General features: G+C 41.1%; 1 protein-coding gene and 1 long non-coding RNA gene across 5 annotated transcripts in view; one reads left to right on the plus strand and one right to left on the minus strand.

The window, feature by feature from the left end:
• MTAP (methylthioadenosine phosphorylase) overlaps positions 1–16,855 on the plus strand; it is a 42,266-nt gene extending 25,411 nt beyond the window's left edge. For 2 of the 4 annotated variants that reach the window (XM_042243493.2, XM_027964587.3), the window contains 4 exons: positions 5,046–5,148; positions 9,745–9,984; positions 13,205–13,327; positions 15,639–16,855. In XM_042243493.2, coding sequence (XP_042099427.1) covers positions 5,046–5,148; positions 9,745–9,984; positions 13,205–13,327; positions 15,639–15,677 — 505 coding nt within the window. In that variant the 3' untranslated portion in view covers positions 15,678–16,855. Of the gene's footprint in view, positions 1–5,045; positions 5,149–9,744; positions 9,985–13,204 lie in introns of all 4 variants that reach the window. The other 2 variants (XM_060411003.1, XM_060411004.1) reach the window with 1 other exon arrangement.
• On the minus strand, positions 12,055–26,391 carry LOC132659298 (uncharacterized). The gene is made up of 3 exons (XR_009599560.1): positions 22,554–26,391; positions 21,716–21,866; positions 12,055–12,174 (listed from the first exon to the last, which is right to left on the minus strand). It is a non-coding gene; the product is annotated as an uncharacterized LOC132659298 (long non-coding RNA).
• Between the last annotated feature and the right edge of the window lie 281 nt (positions 26,392–26,672).

Consider the following 26,672-nt stretch of genomic DNA (forward strand, 5'->3'; position numbering starts at 1 on the left):
AGGAAAACTATTAACAGATAGCAATCTTTGTGTGCAGATTCAAGGGTCTTGATCCTGAAAGAACCTACCAGTCATTCTTTCTCTGCGTTTTGTTCCCTGCTGTGTCTGAAAGTGCCCGGTGTTCTCTCCTCGATGGCCTTGAACTCATTTCCCTTGCCAACACACACCATAATTTTGTCTCCTTCACTCTTCCATGGCAGTTTGTTGTTTGCTTCCTAACTTTTCTTATCACATATCTCTTTTTGGAGGGTATCCTTTACATGAGGCCCACGTAGAAGCCACCCTCAGAGGTTGGCAGACGAGAAGTGCAGAAGCAGATTCCGACCGGCAGTGAGGACTTGGGCTGAGCACTTACTTCGTGTGCTCTGTCTTCACACTGACCGTATTTCCCCTTCATGTCCCCGTTTTAAATATGAGAAGACTGATAAGTGACTGAGGTAGACAGAGGTCAGGGTGACTTTCCTGCAGGCACACAGCTAGCCAGGGAGTAGTAAAGCCAGCCAGTTGGGCAGTCCCTGAAGTGTATTTCCAGTGGGTGTCCCAGGATGATGGTGCGGTTGGGAGTGAGAATTAGCAGTCCCTTAGCCCCGCTAGGAGGGTTCACCAGTTGAAGCAAGAGTTGGAAGCAGACCTTTGGCATCAGATCTTTACTACCAGAGAAATTACACTGTGTTAACCAGGTTAAATCATATCAGCACATGTATTAGCTTCCTTTTGCTGCTGGAACAAATTTCCACAAATGCAGTGGCTTAAACAACACAACATTATTAGTTAATTCTGCAGGGTAGGAGTATAACATGGGTCTCAGTGGGCTGAAATCAAGGGCTGAATTCCTCTCTGGAAGCTCAGGAGAATCCCTTTCCTCGTTTTTTGTCACCTGCATTCTTGGCTCCTGGCCCCCTTCCGTCTACAATGGAAGACAACCTATGTTCTGGGCATTGGGCTATGAGCATTTGGGGATATGGTGGGAGGCATTATTCTGCTTGCTACCACATGCCACTTTCACAGGTTGGTAGGATGGAGCCACTGCCCCCAAACTGTCATCCTTGGTCTAGGTTGCTTCTAGCAACTGGGTGATCCTTCCTGTTCTTCTCGCCCACAGTCTAGAATACTGCTTCCCCACGGATCCAGCCAGTCTGACGTTGTCTAAGGCCAATTTTTTTCCTATGGCCCAGCAATGTATTTCAGTTCTAGCTCTTAATGGAAGGAAAAAGATATCCCATTAAGGCCCCTGTTTATCAGGAAAAGATGCTCACTTGGGCACCGCTCCAGATCTAGAGAAATCTGCAGGTGTCTTCCATTGACGGGCTCCATATGCTTGCGTCCGCTGCGCCTGCATCCATCTGTAACGTGACTTGTGTGAGTCTGTGTGCTGGACGCTTTGTTCCCTCACTGATCCTCAGGGCAATAGTAGTAGTGCTTTGTAACAACTATTGTTTATCCCCAAACTCACACATTTGACATAAAAAAATGGAGGACTTATTGCATCTGCCTGTTGGGATGTCGCTACTAGAGATTTCTGTGACTCTGTTTTCATATTTAAACAATATTTCAATATATTTAAACATATTTAAACAAGGGTGTAAGTGTATGTTGTTAATACGTTATGAAGAAAGAACTCACAGAGGTTAAGTAATTTTCTCAAGGACACATGAAAAATCAGTAACAAGATTGAAATCTGTGTACAAAACTGAGGATGAGCCACTATTCTGTCTACAGAAGAGCTTTTCTTTTTTGACTAGAAATTAGGAGTGAACAGGCAGGCGAGTCCCTGTCAACACAGGCTCAATCAGGTAACAGTCCCCACTGTGGGATGTCCCTTGCTTCTTGCAGACTTGTAGAACCTCTGACTTCTATTTAATGTTCTCAGGGGGAGGATAGGAGATCTTAAAATTACATGTATTTTCATTTTAGAATTTCCCTTGGGTGCGTCCTTCAGTACCTTCACTTGTGGTTGCATACCTCATTGTTCTTGATCTGAATTTCACTCAGCATAATCATGCCTCATTTTATGCGGTATCGGAATATTCACAGTGATTTAAATTCAGATCATTATTTGAATGTATTGCTATCTGAGTTGCGCAGAACACCGTGATTAGGTGGGCAGGCTGCATGAAGAGATGTTTCTAATCAGCATTTTCCTTCCTGGAATCTTAACAGTATAACCCTGAAACTGTTAGACATATGGGTATTAAAGTCCCCAGGTCTTCCTTGGGGCTACCCCTCCTGCAAGGCTGGGTGTTCTGAGGGCCAACTACAGCTTCTCCTTGGTGCTGACTCCTGATTCAGCCTCCAGCTCAGACCTCAGTCCTGAGCTGCTGTGGGGTAGCTGGGCCTCAGGGCTGACTTAATCCTCATAGCACTCTTACAAATGGGTAGTGAACAATACATTTTATAACTGGAAAATGAAGAATCAAAAAGATATGGTGGTTTTACTATAAACCGTAGAGGTGGAAGTTGGGGAGCTTTGTTTAAAGAGAAAAATGTAAAATGTTAAACTGTAGGCAGTTAACATCACGTGTTTATAGCATAACATAAAGAATTACTCCTTGGAAGGAAAGTTATGACCAACCTAGACAGCATATTAAAAAGCAGAGACATTACTTTGCCAGCAAAGGTCTGTCTAGTCAAGGCTATGGTTGTTTCCATTGTCATGTAAGGATGTGAGAGTTGGACTATAAGGAAAGCTGAGAGCCAAAGAATTGATGCTTTTGAACTGTGGTGTTGGAGAAGACTCTTGAGAGTCCCTTGGACTGCAAAGAGATCCAACCAGTCCATCCTAAAGGAGATCAGTCCTGGGATGTTCATTGGAAGGACTGATATTGAAACTCCAATACTTTGGCCACCTGATGCGAAGAGTTGACTCACTGGAAAAGACCCTGATGTGAAGAGCTGACTCATTTGAAAAGACCCTGATGCTGGGAAAGATTAAGGGCAGGAGGAGAAGGGGATGACAGAGGTTGAGATGGTTGGATGGCATCACCGACTCGATGGACATGGGTTTGGGTGGACTCTGGGAGTTGATGATGGACAGGGAGGCCTGGTGTTCTGCGGTCATGGGGTTGCAAACAGTCGGACACGACTGAGCGACTGAACTGAACTGAGCTGAAGAATAATACATAATCGTTGCTTAGTCACCAAGTCAGGTCTGACTCATTTGCGACCCCATGGACTGTAGCCTGCCAGGCTCCTCTGTCCATGGTATTTCCCAGGCAAGTACTCTGGAGTGGGTTGCCATTTCCTTCTCCAGGGGATCTTGCCAAGCCAGGGATCAAACCTGCATCTTGTGCATCTCCTGCATTGGCAAAAAGATTCTTCACCACTGAGCCATCTAGGAAGCCCACTAATGATGTCTTAAGGTAAATGTTCAGAACAGAGAGAGGAGTAATTAGGCGAAGAAGGGACGGGGAGAGAGGGGGACAGAATAAATAAGATGGGGTGTTACTGCATAGATGTCTACTGGGACATAGCTCCTGAAGGGTTCTGTGGCCCTGTTTTTACACTTAGTCATGGTTGTAAATAGGATTATTGCTAATATTTGCTTCACTGAAGGCTGAAACCAAGTCAAAGCTGGAATATGTGGCACCATTTTATTGGTCAGTTTTACAAAAAGAAAACAGCCTCTGTGTATATAGGCTGGAAGAGTCATTTGACCTGTTCTTCAACCCCATCTGGAATTGCTTGGGATTAATTTAGCCTTTCTCTTAAGACTCGCGTGATAAGGGGGTTGAGAGGAGCATGGACTTTGATTTCATTCCTCCCAAGCTCTGAGGCCTAATCTCTGAGAGAGGTGGCTTTGATGCCAGCTGGTATCACTGTTTAATGTGTGATGGGGAGGAAGTGACAGGTGAACTTTGAGAGGTAGACATGCCAGCTGTGTAAACTGAACCAGAACGTTTCTCCATGCTGTTCTCTGCCCTCCCAGTAGAAGTAGAAATGAAGCGATGTACCTTCAGCTGTTGGTTTTCCCATGCCCTGTTGCTACCCTGCTCTCCCCTCTCTAGGAAAATGAGGGCTCTCTCTTTCCTATATTACTCATGAGTTCAAGTTTAGAACAGTGCAATGGATATAAAAAGTGCTTTATTCTGAAAACTTTGAGAGAGAAGTTGCTGGGTGACTTGGCACTGGGTTAATTTTGGACTCTTATGGACTCAAAAATGTTTTATCAGAAAGTTAACTTTAGAACTTTCATGAGACTTTAGAATTAATTCTGGCAGGCAGACGCACAAGTTTAAGCAAGACAGCAGAGACAGATGCTTCGAAATGCAGAGCCGGATGAATGGCTGCTTTCTTCAATGGATCAAAGGCATGAAAAAATAAGGTTGAGGGTGGAGGGCAGGAGTTACTCTCAATTTAGTGACAAGGCAGTCAAGTGCAAAATTTGGTCCTTGGACCTTGTTTGGAATATGAAACTAACCAAACCACAGTTTAAAAAAAAAAAAAAGACTTTATTTTTTGAGGAGGACACGAGGGAAATTGGCAGATGGTCTATAATACATTAGATAATACTTAGGAATTGTCATTTTTATCAAGTGTGATAATGACATTGCCATGGAAAATAATCCATGTATTTTAGTCTCTCTGAAGTAGGGATAAAGTGACAAAGTCTGGGATTTGCAATACATGAAGTAGGTTTGATGAAATTTAGGAAATTTTTGAATCTAAATATATATAAGGGGTTCACTGTACGATCCTCTATATTGAGATGACGGAAGGTGTTCACAGTTGACTTCTTGAGTGTTTCACCTGGCCTGCTGAGCCCACAGTTGACTTTCTCCTACTGTGCAGTGTGGTTAGCCTGTCACGGTCAGCAGACCACAGACACTTCAACTCCTGTTGGGAGGCAGGTTACTACCAACCCAGAGCCAGAAAAACCAGGGACTATCAAGAAGCTCGCTCTCTTTTTAAACAGTTTCTTTCAGCTTATCCAGAACTATTGATTCTAGAGTGAGGACCAAGATCCTGACCTAGATATAACTGGTTACCAGCTCTAAAGGGTGGAGAGGTAACTTTTTAAAAAATAACTTTTTTACTTTATTTTGTAGGACTACCAGAAGGCTTCAGACCTTCTATGATGGAAATCATTCCTGTGCCAGAGGAGTGTGCCATATTCCAATGGCTGAGCCATTCTGCCCTAAAACAAGAGAGGTTCGTAATCTTCCTGGAAGGTGTGCCAGAGTAAACCATGAGGGCTTGGGGTGGCATCTACAGACGGATTAGTTGGCCAAGCATGTGGTCTCTCTTCCCCTCTCTAGTTTGATGCTTATGTAAGGTTTTAGGAAGAGTCGTGTACCTTTGTTAATGATCCCACTGTCTCAGTCATTTATAAGCTGAATTGCTCAAATTTGCAACCTTTTTTTTTTTTCAGTAAGTTGATTTTAGTGTCAGGATACCTGGATGCCTTTTAAAATAATTTAGACAGCATAATATGGAGTATACACTCTGGAACCAGATTTCTTTAGATCAGGTCTTTATTCTTCAACTTATTGTTGCTTGTTTCTGGATCAGAACCTTGGACTCTGGTTTCCTTATTTATAAAATAAAGTAATGATAACATATTGATACTTCACAGGACTGTGAAAGATAAAAGAGTAACTTACTTAAATAAAGTGCTTTGAGTGATGCCTGTCAATTATAAGACATCTAGTGACTGGTAACTGCTTTTATAAATTAAATTATTAATAATCTAAATAGTCAGATTGGTATCATTTGCCTTTGAGCTGAGTTTGACTTTTCCTATCCAGCCTCCTCTCCTCTCCAGGATTATAGTAAGATCTCAGGATTGTAGAGGTAACCCTTACAAAAGCCAGTGGTGGTATAAAACAAGAAATCCTAGCCTTAGCTTTCAGAGAATAAAAATGGCTACCACAATTCACAAGTCCATCCATGGTACTTTTCTTATAACCCCAAAATTTGAAAGTCAAATGCAACCTAGTAGGTCAGAAGTACTGTCAGAAGGAGGCTGCCTAGTAAAATCTTACTTAGACAATACAAATAACTAAACATGTTACTCATTCAGATAATTTTAACACCTGATGTGAAACAGATTTATGTTCAGCCTTGCATAATCGTGTAAAACTAGCTTCTTTACAGGCAAAGCTAGAGTGCTTTAAATAACCGCACTCTGGCCTCAGAAATCTAGAGTCCGAAGCCAGGCTTTGAAGGGAGCTATTTCAGGTATATCACTGCATGTTTATTCTTTGTGACTTCTGTGAAAGCATATTTTTATGTAGGCGTTTAGATATACATTTGAGCCTTAAACAACATTCGGCGTGGTTAGAGGCACTGACCCATCATCCAGTTGAAAATCTGAGTATAAATTTACAGTTGGCCCTCCATATCTGGCGGTTCTGCATCCAAGGATTCAGCCAACCCACAGAGTGAACAGCATTGTAGCATGAATCTATTGTGAAAAAACTCCATGTAAGAGTAGACCACACAGTTCAAACCTGTGTTGTTCAAGGATTAACTATATATGTTCCTGGGTAGTTATCAGCAGAATATATCAGAATGATGTTGGCCTTAACCTCTGAAACACAGATCTCTGCAAAATAAATGTGCTCTCCAAGAGAAGTTAGAAGTGTATAATAACATTTTTGTCCACTTCAGATTGGGAGAAGCTTGGAAGAAATAGACTAGGGAGAGAATATGCATGTTAATAGTAAATCTGAGGTATTGCCCCAGAGATTTGGGTACTAGGAGTAGAGGTGTGTAAGGGAAGTGCTGATGAGGTATTCAGAGTACTTGTAAATGTGGTGGCTGAGTGATAGTATCCAGGAATAAATACAGTTTGGCCTCCTTTGAGACTGAATTAATTCAGCTATTATTAGTCTAGCCAAGCTAAGGACCCATAAAGATTAAGAGTGCTAGGGAAGGCAGTTTCAGAAAATGGGGAGGCGGGGAGAGGCCTTCACAATATTATTTTATTCTTATATACCCTAAAAGGGATTTTAAAAATACTGTCAAAAAATGTAAAGAGTAGATGGTGTTGCCCTTTGGTAATTATCACTTAAACTTTCAGTATCCTTGTGATCTTTTGTGTACTGACGACAGATTATCAAGATGAACTGTCCAGTGGCAAGCAAGGTGCATAATGGTTGTACTGTATCTTATTTGTGTTAAATATGTGTGTGTGTATATATAAGGGGCTTCCCTGGTGTCTCAGCGGTAAAGATTCCACCTGCAATGCAGGAGACATGGGTTCAATCCCTGGGTCAGGAAGATCCCCTGGAGGAGGAAATGGCAACCCAATCCAGTATTCTTGCCTGGGAAACCTCATAGACAAAGGAGCCTGGCAGGCTACAGTTCATAGGGTCGCAAAGAGTCAGACATGACTGAGCATCTGAGCGCTCACACATGTGTATATAAAAGAGATAAATATGAAATTATTTATATGTGAATAGTGTTTCTGGAAAGCGGACCGAAAACTAGAAACAGTGATTTCCCACGGGGAAACTGAATCCCTCATACACAGGCAGAAGAAATACTTGTGAAATAAGAACCTTTGTGCTGTTTACATTTTGTACCATGTACGAGTATTACCTATTCAGAAAACAGTGTCACTTCTAGTCAAAAAGTAATCTGAAACATATTTCTTCAAAAAGTCCTGACACATTAAAAAGACCTCTCAGGCTGGAGTTGCATTTCTGGCACCTTACAATGGCATTACCTGTTTGTGCAAAGCGCTGCTTCGGGTGGCAAGCCCTCAGGGTCTAACACTGGCTGGGCCATGCCCACAAGCCTCCACTTCTCCTCCCCAGCGTGGCACCCACCCCAGGGTGATGGTGAAGACTTACATGCCATATGGCACTGGCTTGCGAGAACTCTGATCTTCCTTCACACATCTTTAGAAGCACTCTGAAGTTTGGCCAAGACATATAGCTCAGTTATTTGGGACTTTTAAAAGACATTTAATGAAGACAGGACTGGGCTGGTTATACCTTAATTTTGAAAGGGGGTGGGGACAGCAGGGGAAGGAGTGATTTAATAAGGCTTATTATTTATAACCTGTGCTCCTTAGGAAACAGTTTTGATTTAGCACAGTCTTATTTTCAGCATGTACAGGAGAAATAAACATGATGGAGCATCAACTAGTCATTGGCTAGCGCTTGTCATGGTTCTAAATTTAGTTGCCAAGGTCTTACTAAAATTCTTCTATTGCCATAGCACAATGTTATTTTTAAGGAAATAGGTTAATTTGCCTGTGTGGTTCAGACATGTGCAGGCAAGACTTTGGCCTAGATTGGAGCCTTCTATTGACTTTGAGTCACTCCGTTTTGTATATAGTATCCTAGGAACTTTGACCAATTACTTGGGAAATGTGTAGAAGCTGCCAGTGTTAATAATTTGAAGAGGACTTCCATGGTGGTCCAGAGGTGAATAATCCACCTGCCAATGCAGGGAACATGGGTTCGATCCCTGGTCCGGGAGGATTCCACGTGTCACGGTGCAACTAAGGCTCTGCGCCACAATGAGAGAGTCTGCGCTCTAGAGCCGGTGAGCTGCGACTGCTGAGGCCTGCACGTCCTAGAGCCTGTGTGCCGTAACAAGAGAACCCACCTGGACGAGAAGCCCAGGCGCTGCATTTAGAGAAGTCCAGACCCAGTGCAGCCAAAATGATTAATTAAAAAAAAAATCAGAAGACCAGTTAAGCATTTATATATTGTGTCGGGCACTCCTTGCCGTTTATTCCTTGAAAGTGTTGCCCAGTCGTGTCCAGCTCTTTGCAGTCCCAATGACTGTAGCCCACCAGGCTCCTCTGTCCCTGGGATTCTTCAGGCAAGAATACTGGAGTGGGTTGCCATTTCCTTCTCCAGGGGATCTTCCCAAGCCAGGGATTGAACCTGCTTCTCCTGCATTGCAGGCAGATTGTTTACTATCTGAGCCACCAGAGAAGTGGAAGTGTATTCCTTAGCTCGTATCTCTGAGTTATATTATTACTCCCATATCACTGATGAAAAAACTAGGGCATAGGAAAGTGAATTCTTGTCAGTACTTTAACAGTTAAGTTTAAAGGACTAACTTTTTTTCAATTAAACAGGAATGTTTAAGCACAGAGTAAGAGAAAAATGAAATTAGATTAGATATACATTATTAGACACTAGGAAAAGTAATCAAACTTTTAAATAATGTTTCTAAGCTCATATATAGCCTTGTCTCTAAAAGGATGCCAAGATAAGTTTATCTCTGGATAGAAGAAATCAGCATAGCCTCCATTCTGTTTTTTATTGTATGTCTTTAGAGAGGCAGCAGGCAAAGAGATTATGAAAGCACTTTCTACCCCAAAAAAGCTTTCACAAAAGCCCTCAGGTTTTGTATAGAAGAGCAATGAGAATGAGTTTCTCAGGAGCTTGGAAACTTTACTCTGCACATCTCTGAGACGTGGATGAGGAGGGTGCCTTGTGTCGCTTTGAAAGTTAAGAGCTCAGACTCGAGCCCACATTCACAGTCCATGATAATCTATTAAATCAGCTAAAAAGTGAGATTAAAGCATGTAAACAAATGCCTGGTGTAAAGAAAAAGCCCACTGTTTGCTCTTATTGCTGTGAGCTAGATGTTGGGTGGGACAGAGCATTATGTAAATAGATAGGGAGCTAGGAAACTCCCTTCTGTGATTACCCAGGTTCTCTTTGAGGGCCTGCAGGTACTGGGTATTTATAGCAAGAATCTTTTAAAGTAGTAGGGAAGAAGAAATAAAGCTCAGCTTCTGTTTGTATGTTTTGAGTTTGGTTCTTTCTGTTCTAGGTCCTCATAGAGACTGCTAAGAAGCTAGGACTCCGGTGCCACTCAAAAGGGACAGTGATCACCATTGAGGGGCCTCGTTTCAGCTCCCGGGCAGAAAGCATCATGTTCCAAACCTGGGGGGCGGATGTTATCAACATGACCACAGTTCCAGAGGTGGTTCTTGCTAAGGAGGCAGGAATTTGCTACGCAAGTATCGCCATGGCGACAGATTATGATTGCTGGAAGGAGCATGAGGAAGCGGTAGGTGGAATTCTCTTTGATGCATGTACGGCCTGGGTTTCCATGTGCCATGAGAGCCAGTGACAGAGTGTCTTAACTTTTTGTTTCTATTACATTAGTTCCAAAAAGTGCCTTTATACCAAGTTTTAAAGTCAGCTTTTTATACATTGTCATTAGGTGTTACCAGATTTTTTTTCTGTAGTTCCCATTGGAAGAACAAAATCTTCATAGAGAATGAAAGGACACTTATGCAAGGATCAACAGGGAAGAGTACACTGTAAACATGTAGGTGTTTTGGGAATCTCACTGAGACTCAGCCCTTGCATTACAGATAAAGATTCTTGGTTATAAGTTCTTTATGTTCCTATTTATTATGTAGCGGGAAAACCTATTAATGTACCTCTTCCCTACTCAGTTTTCTCCCAGCTACCCTCATGATTTTGAAGTAAATTTTCCTAAAAGACCTCTCTTTTAAAAATAATTTTTTAAAACCACACCACCACTGTTGTACAAAACAATGAGTGATATTAATTCTTTAATAAAATAAAATGTCCAGACTTGTCACATTTTCCCCTCCTGTCTCATAATTTTTAACTGTTCAAATCAGGATCCCTTATAATCCACACTTTGTATTTGAATGATAAACCTCTTAAGTCTTTAATCTAATATTCTCCTCCCTTTTCATTCCTTGCATTTTACTTGAAGAAACCAGATCACTTGTGTTGTCATTTATCTCATTTTAAAAAGAGAAAAGGACAAAACTGCAGCCAGGAAATTTTGAAGGAAGGAGTATGGCAGTGGCTGTTCTGGACACATCTAGGGGAGGGGACATCTTCTCTAGGGGGACCGTACCACCATCTCAGAGCTGCTTGTTTCACCATCCAGTTTCATGTAAAATGGGCTAAGATATTCTAGCTGCCTCTCCATCCATGGGTATGGAGTTTAGGTCATGGATGAACACAGATTCTTTGAGGATGTTTGTTAGTTAAGAGACTTGCAAATCCTGACCCAAGGTAGTCTCTGACTTGGCAGCTTTGGTCACCTCAGGGGCAGCTCGGCCTCATGATGTTGAGAAGCTGCTTCCAATTAATAGGAGACTCCAGCCTCTGCCACTCCCCGAGAGCAGACTGCTTCCTGCCTGTGGCTTTCTGCGTGGTCTCATAACATTTGTCTCCTTTGCAGAGCTAATGGTGCTTTCATTTAGTAGGCCACATGAGGTTTGGAAAACAGTCAATTGGAGCTACTTCAGTTAAAAGCAGAAAAACTAAGCTCTGTGTAAGTGGTAAGGCATGAAAGCAAATAATGTTAAATGCCACAAGGAAAGCATAGAAAAGATGGCATCATCTCAGTCAGCTATGTGTGTCATTGTGCTTTAAACCAGATGTGCAGCCTGGCACGGAAAAAGGTTCTAGAGTTGCCTAACCCCTTCTTCAAACTCCTGTTGTTCTTTTTACTTGTAATATTGGGTGACTTATTTAACCCTTCCACATGAGTGGGGGGTGTTAATTACATTTCTGACCTTCTAGGATTCCTGGAAGGATTAAACATGATAAATACGGAGCCACTAGTACAGTGCTGGGGCTTCCCAGGTGGCACTGATGGTAAAGAACCCGCCTGCCACTGCAGGAGATATAAGAGACACAGGTTCGATTCCTCGGTCAGGAATATCCCCTGGAGGAGGGCATGGCAGCCCACTCCCAGTATTCTTGCCTGGAGAATCCCATGGACAGTGGAGCCTGGTGGACCACAGTCCATAGGGTCGCACAGAGTTGGACACGACTGAAGTGACTTAGCATGCACAGTATAGTACTGGCTTCTAAGAAGGTCGTAGTCAGATGATAGGTGTGATGGAATGGTGGAGGGATGTAGTTTCCAAAGAAATCTTTTGAGATTTAAGCTGGATGTTGACCAAGTGAGAATTTATCGTGAGAAAGCAGAAAGGACTTTCTGGGTGGAGTGCAGCAGCAAAAACACAGAGGTAAAGGAGGTCAGAATCTATATAGAAATAGCAGTCACAAAGTATGAAGAAAAGAGGAAAATATAAGGTAAATCTCCTGGTTGTTTCACAATGCTGCATTTGGAGTTTCCTACCTGGCAGGCACCCAGCTGGCCGCCTCCTTCTGCTGTGATCCCTCCCACGGTGATGGCACTCCTCTCTGCTACGGTGCTTATCATTTTGTTGTAAACACATCTCCATGTTGTGGGAGGGGTCTAGGAAGGAATAGGAAGGTATAATCATGGTGCCCCTGAATCTTGGGTTTCTTCTCAGCATAGTTAAGCATGACAAGTACGCTTTCTGGTCATCTGTCTTATACTCAACTTCCTTAAGCTTCCTTAGGAAGCAATTTCAGTCATACACAGAAGCAGTGGGGTAAGCTTCTGTGAATCCAACATCCAACTTCAGTCATAAACATAACGATTTTAAGCCAACCATGTTTCATCTACATGCTGATCCATGATCTTATCTGTGAACATTCTAGGAGACATCTAACATAACCACATTGCTGTTATCACACTCCAACAATAATTCCTTAATATATCCGGGCAAAGTTCAATTTTCTAGCTATCTCAGGTAGCATGATTTTTTGCTTCCAGGTGTTCTTTAAAGAAACTAGGTCATTTGTCCTATGGAGTTTCCCACAGTCTGAATTGCTGAAATCATCTCCTTAGGATGGTTTATCCAGTTTCGCAGTGTTCTATATTTTCTGTAAATTGGCAGCAGGATCCAGAGATTTGATCTAATTCTGACATCATAATCCACAAGGAAACTCATGAAAGTAGACTGTTTGTTTGGTTTGGGTTTCTGGTTTTGTGATGTTAATAGCCCATCCATTAATTCACTGGGACTATAAAAATGGTGATACTTTGATTCCATTATTTTTATTAAAGGCTTCTCTAAAGGGAAATGTTCTTATCTTCTGATTTGTCCAGTATAGCAACAGTTTTAAAACTGGAATCCATTCTGTGGACATGAGAAGAGCCACAAACTTTCTAGGCCATGCCAACACATTATACAACTGAAAAGGTTTCTCAGACACCATGTTGAAAACTAGTTGTGCTTTTCAGAGATGTCATTGGATTTCTCTATGACCTCTCCCCTAATAAGTGCAGAACTTGGGTTCAAGTTCTTGGGGAGTAAACTGACTTCAACAGATCAGGTAGGAACTCAGAAAAAAATGTTCTGTGAGAAGCAGTGGAATTTTAAATTGCTGGTAATAGCCTGTGCTGTTGTTTTTTCTAGGTTTCAGTGGACCGGGTCTTAAAGACCCTGAAAGAAAATGCCAATAAAGCCAAAAGCTTACTTCTCACTACCATACCTCAGATAGGATCCATGGAATGGTCAGAAACCCTCCATAACATGAAGGTAAGTATCGTCTCCATCTGCCAGCAGACACTTCCTAGACTCTCAGCTGCCCTTTGCTCTAATTTGCATTGGACCCTTGGTCCATCTGTTCATGTATTTTATACGAGACTAGATGTTCTCTACATGTTTTCATGTCATTTACTAGCATACTAACCATAAATGGAAGAGAGATATTCTGGCTGGTAACGCAAGAGCACTAAAAGTTGAGGTGAAGGAGATTGATTATCTAATCTATCAGGTTCTTGACACTGTCCTGCTTTGCAGTGTATCCGTAAATTTTACGTCAGAAGATTGGTGATGTTTGCTCTGTATTATGCTGCAGACAAGGCTGTTTTCTCTTTGGCAGATCCATGCTAAGTCCTGCAGCCTTTAAAGCCAGAACACTGGCATACAATACCAAAGTGGTGCCAGGGATTGTCTACTTACAGTTAATGTTGCATCAGACAAACTAAGACAGTAATAAACATGTGGCGGGTTGCAGATTGGTAGCTTTTCAACTCTTGTATTAATTCCCAGAATATGATTTGAACTGATGGCTGAGCTCAGATGTATGGTTTTTATCTGGACCTCTTACGTCTCTTGACTAACCACCTTAGATAAGGAGTTGGCTGAAATTGATCAGATGTTACATTCACCTAGTATCCAAAGAGGGTAGCCAGCATATCCAAAGGTCTCCTAGGATACATCTCTACTCTTAGGTCTTAGAGTTGAGAGAGGATTTGAAAAGTTGATAAAAGCCCTCTCAACCTGAATAACTGCTGAGGAGCCCTGGAATGACAGCTACTGTTTCAGTGTGATGGCAGTACTGTGGTAGTAAAGGACTGCCAACTGCTGGGCGTGGAAGAGCCATGATTTGTCGTTTGCTGACTGCCATGGTATAAATGCTCTTGCACAGCCCATTTCAAGCTATCAACATGAAGCCACTGGTAAGCTGGGAAGTGATATACATAATGGGTTTTTACAAGCTGGTACAAGCAGGCTCCAGAAAACCAGTGTAATAAAATGTGTCTCAGCCTTGAGGACTGGCAAAGTCAGGAATACTGGCATTTTGTAATCTGTCTTCCTTACCAGATTTTAAATCCATAAGGAGCAGGAAACACATCTGTTGGTTTCAGCCTATCTGCTCAGGAGATAAATGTTCTTTAATGATAGGTCCCTTCCCTCATGAATTACTTCATCATAATTGAAATATAGGCAGCTCTTTTAAATGGATGAAGAAAAGGGGAACAGAAAATAAGGTTTAGGAATTGGAGACTATCACTTTAAACAGAAACAGCTGCATCTGGTAGTGAGTGTAACAGCATGACTTTGGCATATCTAAACAAACACACTGTTGACTGGCAGGAAATGTGATTCATACTTTTGGTACTGCTGAGGCTGTTACCTGCAGGATGGGAGGGTGAGGTTTGGGGTTTGGTTTTTTGTTTTTTTAAGGTTTCTGACCCTTGGTCAGAATTTGACTAAGCCAATTTGACCATAGTCCCTTGAACTTTCAAAGATAATTTGTCAAGGAATAAATTTATTATTTTAGCTTCATTTTTAAGTAAAAATGTTTGGATAGTAGATTGGTGTTCTCTATTCCTTCTGTGAAGCTTCTGAAAGTGTATGTAAAACGGCATTTTTTAAAAGGGTTAATATGTGTAGAAGAGAGAAAATGAAGAATTGCTACTCTAGACAAAATTGGGAATCATGGCCTCCATTCTGTAACATATAAGGAATACCACACTAAAAATCCCTTATTCCAAGGCAGTATTTTCAGCTCTCTGAACACTGAAGTGTGTATCATTAATTCACTAATTCATTTCAGAATCACTTAACAAGCACCAACTATTTGTCAAGCTATGGTTTACACAGATATGTAAGATGCTGTTATGGAGAAGCTCCTGGTCTATTTGGAGATACTCACATATTAAAATTTCAATGACATTTTTCAGCAGAATAAGACAAAGGCTAGCGGTTGGTGTATAAAATATGTCCTAGTGGATGTAAAGGGGCAAGGGTGGAGATAAGTGAGAATCAGAACAGTCCTCTGAGATAAACATTCTAAACCTCACTTTACATGAAAGGAGAATGAGGAACTAATAGTTAAAAAAGAGTTATGCTCAAAACTCCATATGTGGTTAGTGATTATTAAACTTTCAGTGAACATGAGAATTTTCTGGAGAGTTTATCAGTGTATATCCCAGGAGTCTCACTCTATAAAAATCAAAGTGGTAATAAGCACTCCAGGTGACTATCAGGCCCCCAAGCATGAGAATTCCTGCCTGTAGCAGTTTTTGATTAATCATAATCTGTGCCTACTTCCTTTCAGAAAATGGCCCAGTTTTCTGTTTTGTTACCAAGACATTAAAATAGCATGGCTGCTCAGAAGACCAGGAGACTTTGAAATTCCAGTCCTTTTGGGAATTCCTGCTTGAGAAAACATAGAAAAGACATGCAGCTTTCGTGCCCTTGCTGCCCAAGGAAGAAGTGATAAGGCATTGCACTCATCAGAAATGCCTTCTCAGAGACTTGGACTGCTTCAAATAATTGAAGGAAAACAAATTACACTTCCAGAAAAGAAAAAGAAGACACCTTTCACCATTCCCCTATTAAATTTGTAGCAATAAAGGTAATCAGTAATATTCCTGTGCTGCCAAGGAATTTGAAGAAGAAAAGCTCTTAGACTATTTACTGGTGTGACTGTAAGTTGGTATAATCTTTCTGGAGGGCAGTTTGGTAAAATGTATCAAAGGCTTAAAAAATACTCTGTGCTGGTTAAACTCCTAGGAATTTATCTTTAAGGAATTATCAGAGATACATATAAGTAATTATGAATAAAGAAGGATGTATAAACATAGTTATCATAGCAAATATTCAAAACAATCTGAATATCTAACACATGAAGGTAAATCATGGTCAAGCTCTTAGATTGTGAAGCAGCCAGCTGAACATCATAGCTTCACATAATGTACAAAAGACATTGTTGCTGTAAATATGGAATGAGGATATGTAAGCATTTTACAGTACTAATTTTTGTTTTAAAATTCTACATAGTTATGTACAAAGAATAGAAAGAAATACTCTTCTGTTATTGTATTTGGGAAGAGGGATACTGGGTAATTTCTAATTTTATTTTTCCATTTCTTCACATTTTTCTACAATGAATATAATTGAATAGTGAAGTTTTAGAAATAAAAATGGGCTTAGAAAGATCCGGTTCTTGAAAACCCACTGTTTTTGGTAATGCAGCAGAAGTTACGATGGCACTGCCAAGAGGAGTTCTGTTTGAGTTCCATCTTTGTATTGTTAAAAAGACCATTAATGACTGTATGGTTAGAACAATATTTGGGTTTGCAACAATGTAAGAAAAGCTGAGTGTTGAATATGGAGCTAATCTTAAATTATTTAAGAGACCGTATACACACATTATAGTGTGTCAGATATTTTTAAAACTGATATTTGACTTTTTATTTCTACACCTGTTTATGATTTGATGAATTATTTTACATGAGTTGATTTTTTTTTAATAAAAAAAATGGAAGCTTCTTACTGGTTTTTATTCTTAACTTTATAGGAATGTGGTTTGTTTTCTTATAGAAAGATCATTTTTCCCTCAGAATTACTCCCCACTGTAGTCTGTTTCTCAGTCCCTTTAGTAATGTGTATCTCTTGCCTGTTTAAAGAGAATGTAGAATGAATGTGTTTGTATCTAAGGAATTGTCTTCAAGATAATGAGCGGCTAACTGTAAATAATAAACCAGTTACCCTTCAGCATTAATACAGAGCTGTTTGGGTTATATATAAGTATGGCTCTTGGACTCTGAAGCAGCGTTTCAGCTCTGTGCATGAAACAGCCACAGACGACGTGATGGATCTGAACCCAGGGTTCTCTGGCTCTGTACACCATGATTGTTTTCACTACCCTGTAATATATGCTATGCCTTACTATCCTTCTTTCTTGGTAGACATCTAAGGATGTCAAGGCTGAAATGTAGGAATTTTTCTTGTTCCTTCAAAAGTACGGTGGTTTCCAAATTCAGTTCAGTTCAGTCATTCAGTTGTGTCGACTCTTTGCGACCCCATGGACTGTAGCACGCCAGGTCTCCTTGTCCATTGCCAACTCCCAGAGTTTACTCAAACTCATGTCCATTGAGTCAGTAATGCCATCCAACCATCTCATCCTGTGTCATCCGCTTCTCTTCCCACCATAAATCTTTCCCAGCATCAGGGTCTTTTCAAATGAGTCAGTTCTTTGCATCACGTGGCCAAGGACTGGAGTTTCAGCTTCAGCATCAGTCCTTCAAATAAATATTCAGGACTGATTTCCTTTAGGATGGACTAATTGGATCTTGCTGTCCAAGGGACTCTCAAGAGTCTTCTCCAACACTACAGTTCAAAAACATCAATTCTTCAGCAGTCAGCTTTCTTTATAGTCCAACTGTTACATCCATACGTGACTACTGGAAAACCATAGCCTTGACTAGACAGACCTTTGTTGGCAAAGTAATGTCTCTGCTTTTTAATATGCTGTCTAGGTTGGTCATAACTTTCCTTCCAAGGAGCAAGTGTCTTTTAATTTCATGGCTGCAGTCACCATCTGCAGTGATTTTGGAGCCCAAAATATAAAGCCTTTCTCTTTCCATTGTTTCCCCATCTATTTGCCATGAAGTGACGGGACCAGATGCCATGATCTTAGTTTTCTGAATGTTGAGTTTTAAGCCAACTTTTTCACTCTCCTCTTCCACTTTCATCAAGAGTCTCTTTAGTTCTTTGCTTTCTGCCATTAGGGTGTTGTCGTCTGTATATGTGAGGTTGTTGATATTTCTCCCAGCAACCTTGATTCCAGTTTGTGCTTCATCCAGTCCAGCATTTCTCATGATGTACTCTGCATATAAGTTAAATAAGCAGGGTGTATCGTATACAGCCTTGACGTATTCCTTTCCCAATTTGGAACCACTCTGTTGTTCCATGTCCAGTTCTAACTTGCTTCTTGACCTGCATACAGTTCTCAGGAGGCAGGTCAGGTGGTCTGGTATTCCCATCTCTCAGAATTTTCTACAGTTGATTGTGATCTATACAGTCAAAGGCTTAGGCATAGTCAATAAAGCAAAAATAGATGTTTTTCTGGAACTCTGTTGCTTTTTTGATGATCCAATGGATGTTTGCGATTTGATCTCTGGTTCCTCTGACTTTTCTAAATCCACTTTGAACATCTGGCAGTTCATGGTTCACGTACTGTTGAAGCCTGGCTTGGAGAATTTTCAGCATTACTTTGCTAGTATGTGAGATGAATACAATTGTGTGGTAGTTTGAGCATTCTTTGGCATTGCCTTTCTTTGGGATTGGAATGAAGACTGACCTTTTCCAGTCCTGTGGCTACTGCTGAGTTTTCCAAATTTGCTGACATACTCAGTGCAGCACTTTCACAGCATCATCTTGTAGGATTTGAAATAGCTCAACTGGAATTCCATCAACTCCACTAGCTTTGTAGTGATGCTTCCTAAGGCCCACTTGACTTTTCATTCCAGGATGTCTGGCTCTAGGTGAGTGATCACACCATCGTGGCTATCTGGGTCATGAAGATCTTTTTTGTATATTCTTCTGTATATTCTTGCCACCTCTTCTTAATATCGTCTGCTTCTGTTAGGTCCATACCATTCCTGTCCTTTATCGAGCCCATCTTTGCATGAAATGTTCCCTTGGTATCTCTCATTTTCTTGAAGAGATTTGTAGTCTTTCCCATTCTGTTGTTTACCTCTATTTCTTTGCATTGATCACTGAGGAAGACTTTCTTATCTCTCCTTGCTATTCTTTGGAACTCTGCATTCAAATGGGTAAATCTTTCTTTCCTTTTCTTCTTTGCCTTTCGTTTCTTTTCTCAGCTATTTGTAAGGCCTTGTCAGATAACCATTTTGCCTTTTTGCATTTCTTTTTCTTGGGGATTGTCTTGATCACCGCCTCCTGTACAATGTTACGAACACCGTCCATAGTTCTTCAGGTACTTTATCAGACCTAATCCCTTGAATCTATTTGTCACTTGCACTATATAATCGTAAGGGATTTGATTTAGGTTATACTTCCCTAGTGGCTCAGATGGTAAAAGCATCTGCTTACAATATGGGAGACCTGGGTTAGATCCCTGGGTTGGGAAAATCCACTGGAGAAGGAAGTGGCAACCCAGTCCAGTATTCTTGCCTGGAAAATCCCACGGACAGAGGAGCCTGGCAGGCTACAGTCCATGGGGTTGCAAAGAGTCGGACATGACTAAGCGACTTCACTTCACTTCACTTCATACCTGAATGGTCTAGTGGTTTTCTCTGCTTTCTTCAATTTAAGTCTGAATTTTGCAATAAGGAGTTCATGATCTGAGCCACAGTCAGCTCCTGGTCTTGTTTTTGTTGACTGTATAGAGCTTCTCCATCTTTGGCTGCAAAGAATATAATCAATCTGATTTTGGTATTGACCACCTGGTGATGTCCATGTATAGAACCTTGTCTTGTGTTGTTGGAAGAGGGTGTTTGCTATGACCAGTGCGTTTCCTTGGAAAAACTCTCTTAGCCTTTGCCCTACTTCATTCTGTACTCCAAGGCCAAATTTGCCTGTTACTCCAGGTATTTCTTGACTTCCTACTTTTGCTTTCCAAATTACAGAAGTTATTTTCTTGATTCAGTAGTGTTTTCTTGCAACCTCATTTTTAACTTCTCAAATGAAGTATACAGTTCACTTATTTTATTGCCCACCATTCACTCCTTAAGCAAAGCCAACAATATAATTTTCCTCATAGCTCATCCTTGAAGACTTTGCTGACCATTTCTTCCTGGAATACTTCTCAATTTCCTGGTTCTTCACTCCTTTTCTAAGCTACAACAATAAGTGAATACTGTGATGAGCTCTGAGTATGTCAGAGTTTCTCCAGAGAATTATGGGCATATTAGAAAAGTTCTAGCTTTGCAACTCAGCCCCTTAGAAGAGTGCTGAATTACTAATTAGTACATCTGCATCTACATAAAAATATTTTATTGGCATTGTGAGCTGCTTATTTTTATTTTGCATTGTTTTTCATGATTTTGATGAGTAGATAACTAGAATAGTTCATAGGCAGAGTGTTGATAGTTCATAGGCAAAGAGTGGAGAAGGCTGGAATAGTAGGGTTACATTTGAGAACTGAAAATACTTTGCAGATTAGCCTCAGTGCATCCTGGATTTGTTCATAACAGGTCAAAACTTAAGAACGGCTAAAATTCTCAGTGGTGTGGGGAAGTCTAAATAAGGTTCATTAATTCAAATCAGTGTCTATACACCAGTATAGAACAATGTCTATGACAAAAGTGGAAATCAGAAAATTATGTGAAGTAAAGCAGTTTGTCTGTGAATAGCATATTTATGTTTTATGGCCACAGAGTTTCTGGAAAGAAGCTGAGTGACCACCTCTGAGGTATGAATCAAAAGACCTACTGTCTACCTCATACCTTTCTGTACTGTTTGGACTTTTTACCATAGGCATCTACTTAGTAGATGCTTACATGTTTTGAGGAATGGAGAATAGAGACCTTGCTTTGTAGCAGTTTATATAAAATAATCTCTTTAGCCTGACGTTGATTTCTGTTAGGTCATGTCTGGGTCAGTGTGTCCAGTTCTGGGCACAATACTTTCAGGGGAACTCTGACCAGAAAGCACCAACAGAAGAGTATAGGAACTGGGAAAGCAATGCCCACATATGTAATGGTGGAAGCAACTGAGTATGTCTAACCATTTAAGAGAAAATCTTACGTGAGCATTTCAAATATTTAAAAGGCTGTCATTCAGTTATAGACTAGTCTATCTCACTATTGAGTAAGCCTCCATAAAATCATGAAACATCTTTTTATTTATGAGATCCTTTGTTCCTTGAACTTACTATCACAAGATCAATCTATATGTGTGTAAGTGAAAATCTGATCTTACTTTTGCTACATAAAACCTTCATTAGCTCTTCATGAACCTTCCCCTCCATGTCAACTTTCAGTAGGTAACTTCAGTTCCTTATTCACTGACAAAACTGAAGCCTCAGCAGAGAACTTCCAGGCATACCCCCCTTTACCATTCCCCAAACTCTTTTCTCCTCTCTTGCTATTTCTGACAATATACATAGCAGCACCTGGAGGGCTTCTTGAAACAGACTACATGGCACCACCCTAGAGTTTCTTTTTTAAAAGTCCTCAGTCTGGGACGTCGTAATCTGGGGTTTGTAGCTATCTTGAAATTATACACACATTTCAGTACTGGTGTCTCAGTCCCCCTTTCTATCTTTGTATCTTCCAGCCTCTACTGAGCTTGTTGACTGGTGCTCCCAACATAACCCATTCCACTGGTGGACAAAGGATAATTAGAAAAAATTCTTTCTCTTAAATTTTGAAATTAATCTACCTGTAGCTTTCATTTATCCTTCTCTGGAACTGTTCGGGCGTCATCTAATCTCTTCCACACAGCACAGTTCTAAGATTTGATGGCGGTCTATCTGTCCTCCCAAGAGATCTTTTGCCTGAACATCTTTAGTTCATTTTCTTTTCCAGTGTTCCTGAAATAAAATTACATTTGATGTCATAAGTTTAAATGTACAGCACAATGGCATATGTATCTATTGCAAACATTACTGCAGTAAGTTTAGTTAGCATCCATCACCTCATCAATTCAGTTCCATTCAGTCAGTCAGTTGTGTCCCACTCTGTGACCCCATGGACTGCAGCACACCAAGATTCCCTGTCCACCATCTCCCAGAGCTTGCTCAAACTCATGTCCATCGAGTCGGTGATGCCATCCAGCTATCTCACCCTCTGTCATCCCCTTCTCCTGCCTTCAATCTTTCCCAGCATCAGGGTCTTTCCCAATGAGTCAATTCTTTGCATCATGTGGCCAAAGTATTGGAGCTTTAGCTTCAGCATCAATCAACTTAGTTACAGAAAATCACCATAGTTACAGAAAAAAATGTTTTCCTTGTGAGGAGAACTTTTAGGACCTGTCCCTTAGCATCTTTCAAATACGCCATAAAGGATTGTTAACTACAGTCATCATGTTGTACACTACATCCCCAGTACTTACTTATTTTATAACTGGGAGTTTATACATTTAACCACCTCCACATAATTCCCCTATCCTCTATGCCCTACTTCTGGCAACCTCAAATCTGATCTGTTTCTATGAGTTTAGTGTTCTGTTTTAGATTCCACATATAAATGAGACCAAACAGTATATGTCTTTCTCTCACCTATTTCACTTGGCATAATGCCCTCAAGGTCCATCAGTGTTGTTACAAATGGCAGAATTTCCTTCACTTTATGGCTGTAGCATATTCCATTGTTTCTAAATATACCACATTTTCTTTGTTCATCCCTCAGTGAGTATACAGTTTGTTTCCATGTCTCAGCTGTTGTGAATAATGCTGCAAAAAAAGGACATGGGGGTGTAGAGATCTCTTCGACATAGTGATTTTGTTTATTCTTGCGAACCTCCAGTATTTCCTATAGAGGCTGTACCAATCTACATTCTCACCAACCTTGCACAAAGTTTCTCTTTTCTCTACATCCTGATGAGCATCTGTTATCTGGTTGTTTTTTGTTTTTTGTTTTTTTTGGAGGATAGACATTCTGATGGAATGGCTGACATGTAATCTCATTGTGGTCTTGATTGCACTACCCTAATGTTGAGCACCTTTTCATGTACCTTTTGGTCATCTGAATATCTTAGAAAAATGTCTATTCAGGCCCATTGCCAACTTTTCAATTAGATGATTATTACTTGCTATTCAGTTGTATGGGGCTTTTATATATTTTGAATGTTAACCCCTTGTCAGATACATGATTTGCAAATATCTTCTGCCATTCTGTAAACTGCTCTTTCATTTTGTTGACTGTTTCTTTTTGGCATTCAGAAGCTTTTAAATTGGACATAGTCCCATCTGTTTACCATTGTATTTTGTTGCTTGTGATTTCAGTGTCATATTAAAAAAAATCACTGCCAAGACCCATGTCAATAAGTATTTCTCCCAAGTTTTCTTCTAGGAGTTTTATGGTTTCATGTCTTAACATTTAGGTCTTCAATTCATTTCAATTTAATTTTGTGAGTAGTATAAGATAGGGTTCAGAGTTTCTGATTCAAGGCATCTGAGATAGGGCCTGATAATTTACATTTCTTACATAAGTTCCGGGTGACACTGAAGCCACACTTTGAAAACTGCTATCATAGATGTTTTCCCCTGCTCATCCACTTACTGGATCTTGTAACTCTTACCTAGTCAAAGATGTCACTGTGACACTTGACCCTCTCTAAAAATCAAACCATCTCTCATTACTGGATCATTGCATCTCAGTGCACAAATATGCTATTATTTCTCCCATTAAAACAAACAAACAAACAAAAACTTCTTGACCACAATTCTGTTTACTGATGGTCTTAATGCTTTGACTTTCATTGAAATATGACCTCTTGAAGAGTTATATATTTTCACTGTCTCCAACTGGTCTTCATTCTTTGTTCAGCTCACTCCAAATCAAAGTTTGTCAGCAACCCACTTCCAATACCACCAAAATTATTCTCAAAGTTATCTCTAGTAAATCTGCTGGTCAGCTCTCAGACTTCATCTTTTTCCTATCAGCAGCATTTGATAAATTTACCCATTCCTGCTATTTGATAACCTTTCTTCACGTGGCTTTCAGGGACATCACACTTGATTTTTCTTTTATCTCAATAGCTGCGATTCAGTCTCCGCTTATTCCTCCTCCCTAATCTTTCAACATTACCTGCCTCAAGGCTCAATCTTTGGATTTTTCTATCTTCACTCATTCTTTGGGGACCATTTCTCATCTGCATCCCAAATCTGCCCTCCCAGCAGAGCTGGCAGTTCCTTCCTTCCAGTTACTCAGACCAAAAACATGGAGTCATCCTTGCCACCTCAAAAGCCATATTCACACCAGGAAAACTTTATTCACTCTGCCACCAAAACACATCCGGAAACTAACTATTCCTCACAGCAAACACTATTTCTACCCTGATCTGAGCTGCTCTCATTTCTTATCTGACTACTGAAATAATCTTCTATCTGGTCTTCCAGCTTCTACTCTTCTCCATGAGACCTGCATCTTTCCCTTCTGTCTCTTAATTCCTTCCTAACTATACTCAAAACTCACTCTGCTCCATACCACCACCCTTACTTTTCCTATAACACACCAGGCCTTCTCCTCCTTAAGTATTTGCTTTGTGTCCCTCTTCCTGAAAAGTTACCCCGGATAAACATGTGGCTCAGGCTTGCAGCTCCTTCAATTCTCTGCTCAAAATAAACCTTAATAGGTCAACCTCAATCATCCTACCTTAACAGAAGGCAAAGATCCTCACTCCACTACACACCCCCAGCATTCCTGGCTCAACTTTTCTTTTTTCTCCATAGCTCTCAATGTTCCCAACACATGCTAGTATTTGTGTTTGCTTATTTGTTTTTGTTGTTTCTTGACACCCTTCCCCTACTGCCTTCTCTAAAGTGTAAACTCTGCAGGAATACTATCATTCATTGATAACGTATTCCAAATGACCAGAATAGTGTCTGTCTGGCACTTAGAAGGCTTTTAGCCAATACTTTTTAAATGTACAGTTTCCCCTTCCTTATCACAAGCCCTGCATGTTCTAACATTTTCTGGCCTGTTACAGCCTCTTCTTTCACCTCCCACACCTCATGGCACTCTAGATCAGAGCTAGCCTAGAGAAATATAATGTGCACCAATATGTAATTTTAAATCTTCTAGAAGCCACATTTAAAAAGTAAAAAGATAGCAGAGGAGCTGTCTGGCAACAGCAGCTGCCTCCTCCTTTCCCACCATCCCGCATCAGAGTGGAAGAGACAGAGTCTGGCACTGTAAGTGCAGATGGCCAGCAATCAGCCAGCAGCCAGTTACCTGCCTCCAGTTCTCCAGTTCTGAAAAGAAAATTCCCTTTTGAGAGGACACAAGAAGGTAGAGTAGAAGGAAGCCAGGTCACCTCTTCTTATGGAAACACCAAAATCACAACTAACTGCTGAACCCCACTGACAAAACAGCAAACAAACACTGAAACCTACCAAAAGAGACACTCTACATCCAAAGACAAAAAAGCCACAACAAGATGGTAGAAGGGACACAATCGTGATAAAATGAAATCTCGTACACAGGGTGTATGGGATACACTTAGCAAATAATTATACCACAGAAGTTCTCCCACAGGAGAGAAAGTTCTGAGCCACCATGTCAGGCTTCCCAGCCTGGGGGTCTGGCAACAGGAGGAGTAGCCCCCAAAGAATCTGCTTGCAGGCCAGTGAGGTTTGATCTGCATTTCGGACTCTTTTGCTGACCATGATGGCTACTCCATTTCCTCTGAGGGATTCCTGCCCGCAGTAGTAGATATAATGGTCATCAAATTCACCCATTCCGGTCCATTTTAGTTTGCTGATTCCTAGAATGTCGACGTTCACTCTTGCCATCTCCTGTTTGACCACTTCCAATTTGCCTTGATTCATGCACCGACATTCCAGGTTCCTATGCAATATTGCTCTCTATAGCATCAGACCTTGCTTCTAACACCAGTCACATCCACAGCTGGGTATTGTTTTTGCTTTGGATCCATCCCTTCATTCTTTCTGGAGTTATTTCTCCACTGATCTCCAGTAGCATATTGGGCACCTACTGACCTGGGGAGTTCCTCTTTCAGTATCCTGTCATTTTACCTTTTCATACTGTTCATGGGGTTCTCAAGGCAAGAATACTGACGTGGTTTGCCATTCTCTTCTCCAGTGGACCACATTCTGTCAGACCTCTCCACCATGTGCACCCGTCCTGGGTGGCCCCACAGGGCATGGCTTAGTTTCATTGAGTTAGACAAGGCTGTGGTCCTAGTGGGATTAGATTGACTAGTTTTCTGTGAGTATGGTTTCAGTGTGTCTGCCCTCTTGCAACACCTACCATCTTACTTGGGTTTCTCTTACCTTGGATGTGGGGTATCTCTTCACAGCTGCTCCAGCAAAGTGCAGCCACTGCTCCTTACCTTGGACGAGGGGTATCTCCTCAACGCCGCCCTTCCTGACCTTCAACGTGGGATAGCTCCCCTAGGCCCTCCTGTGCCCGCGCAGCCACCGCTCCTTGGACATGGGGTCACTCCTCCCAGCTGCCACCTCTGGCCTCGGGCGTGGGGCAGCTCCTCCTGGCCACTGCCTCTGGCCTCAGGTGGGGGTAGCTCCTCTCAGCTGCTCCTGTGCTGTGGCAGCCTAGTAATACAAGTCTATGCCCCAACCAGTAACGCTGAAGAAGCTGAAGTTGAACTGTTCTATGAAGACCTACAAGACCTTTTGGAACTAACACCTAAAAAA

Source organism: Ovis aries, chromosome 2 (genome assembly GCF_016772045.2).
Source record: "Ovis aries strain OAR_USU_Benz2616 breed Rambouillet chromosome 2, ARS-UI_Ramb_v3.0, whole genome shotgun sequence".
Classification (NCBI taxonomy): Eukaryota; Metazoa; Chordata; class Mammalia; order Artiodactyla; family Bovidae; genus Ovis; species Ovis aries.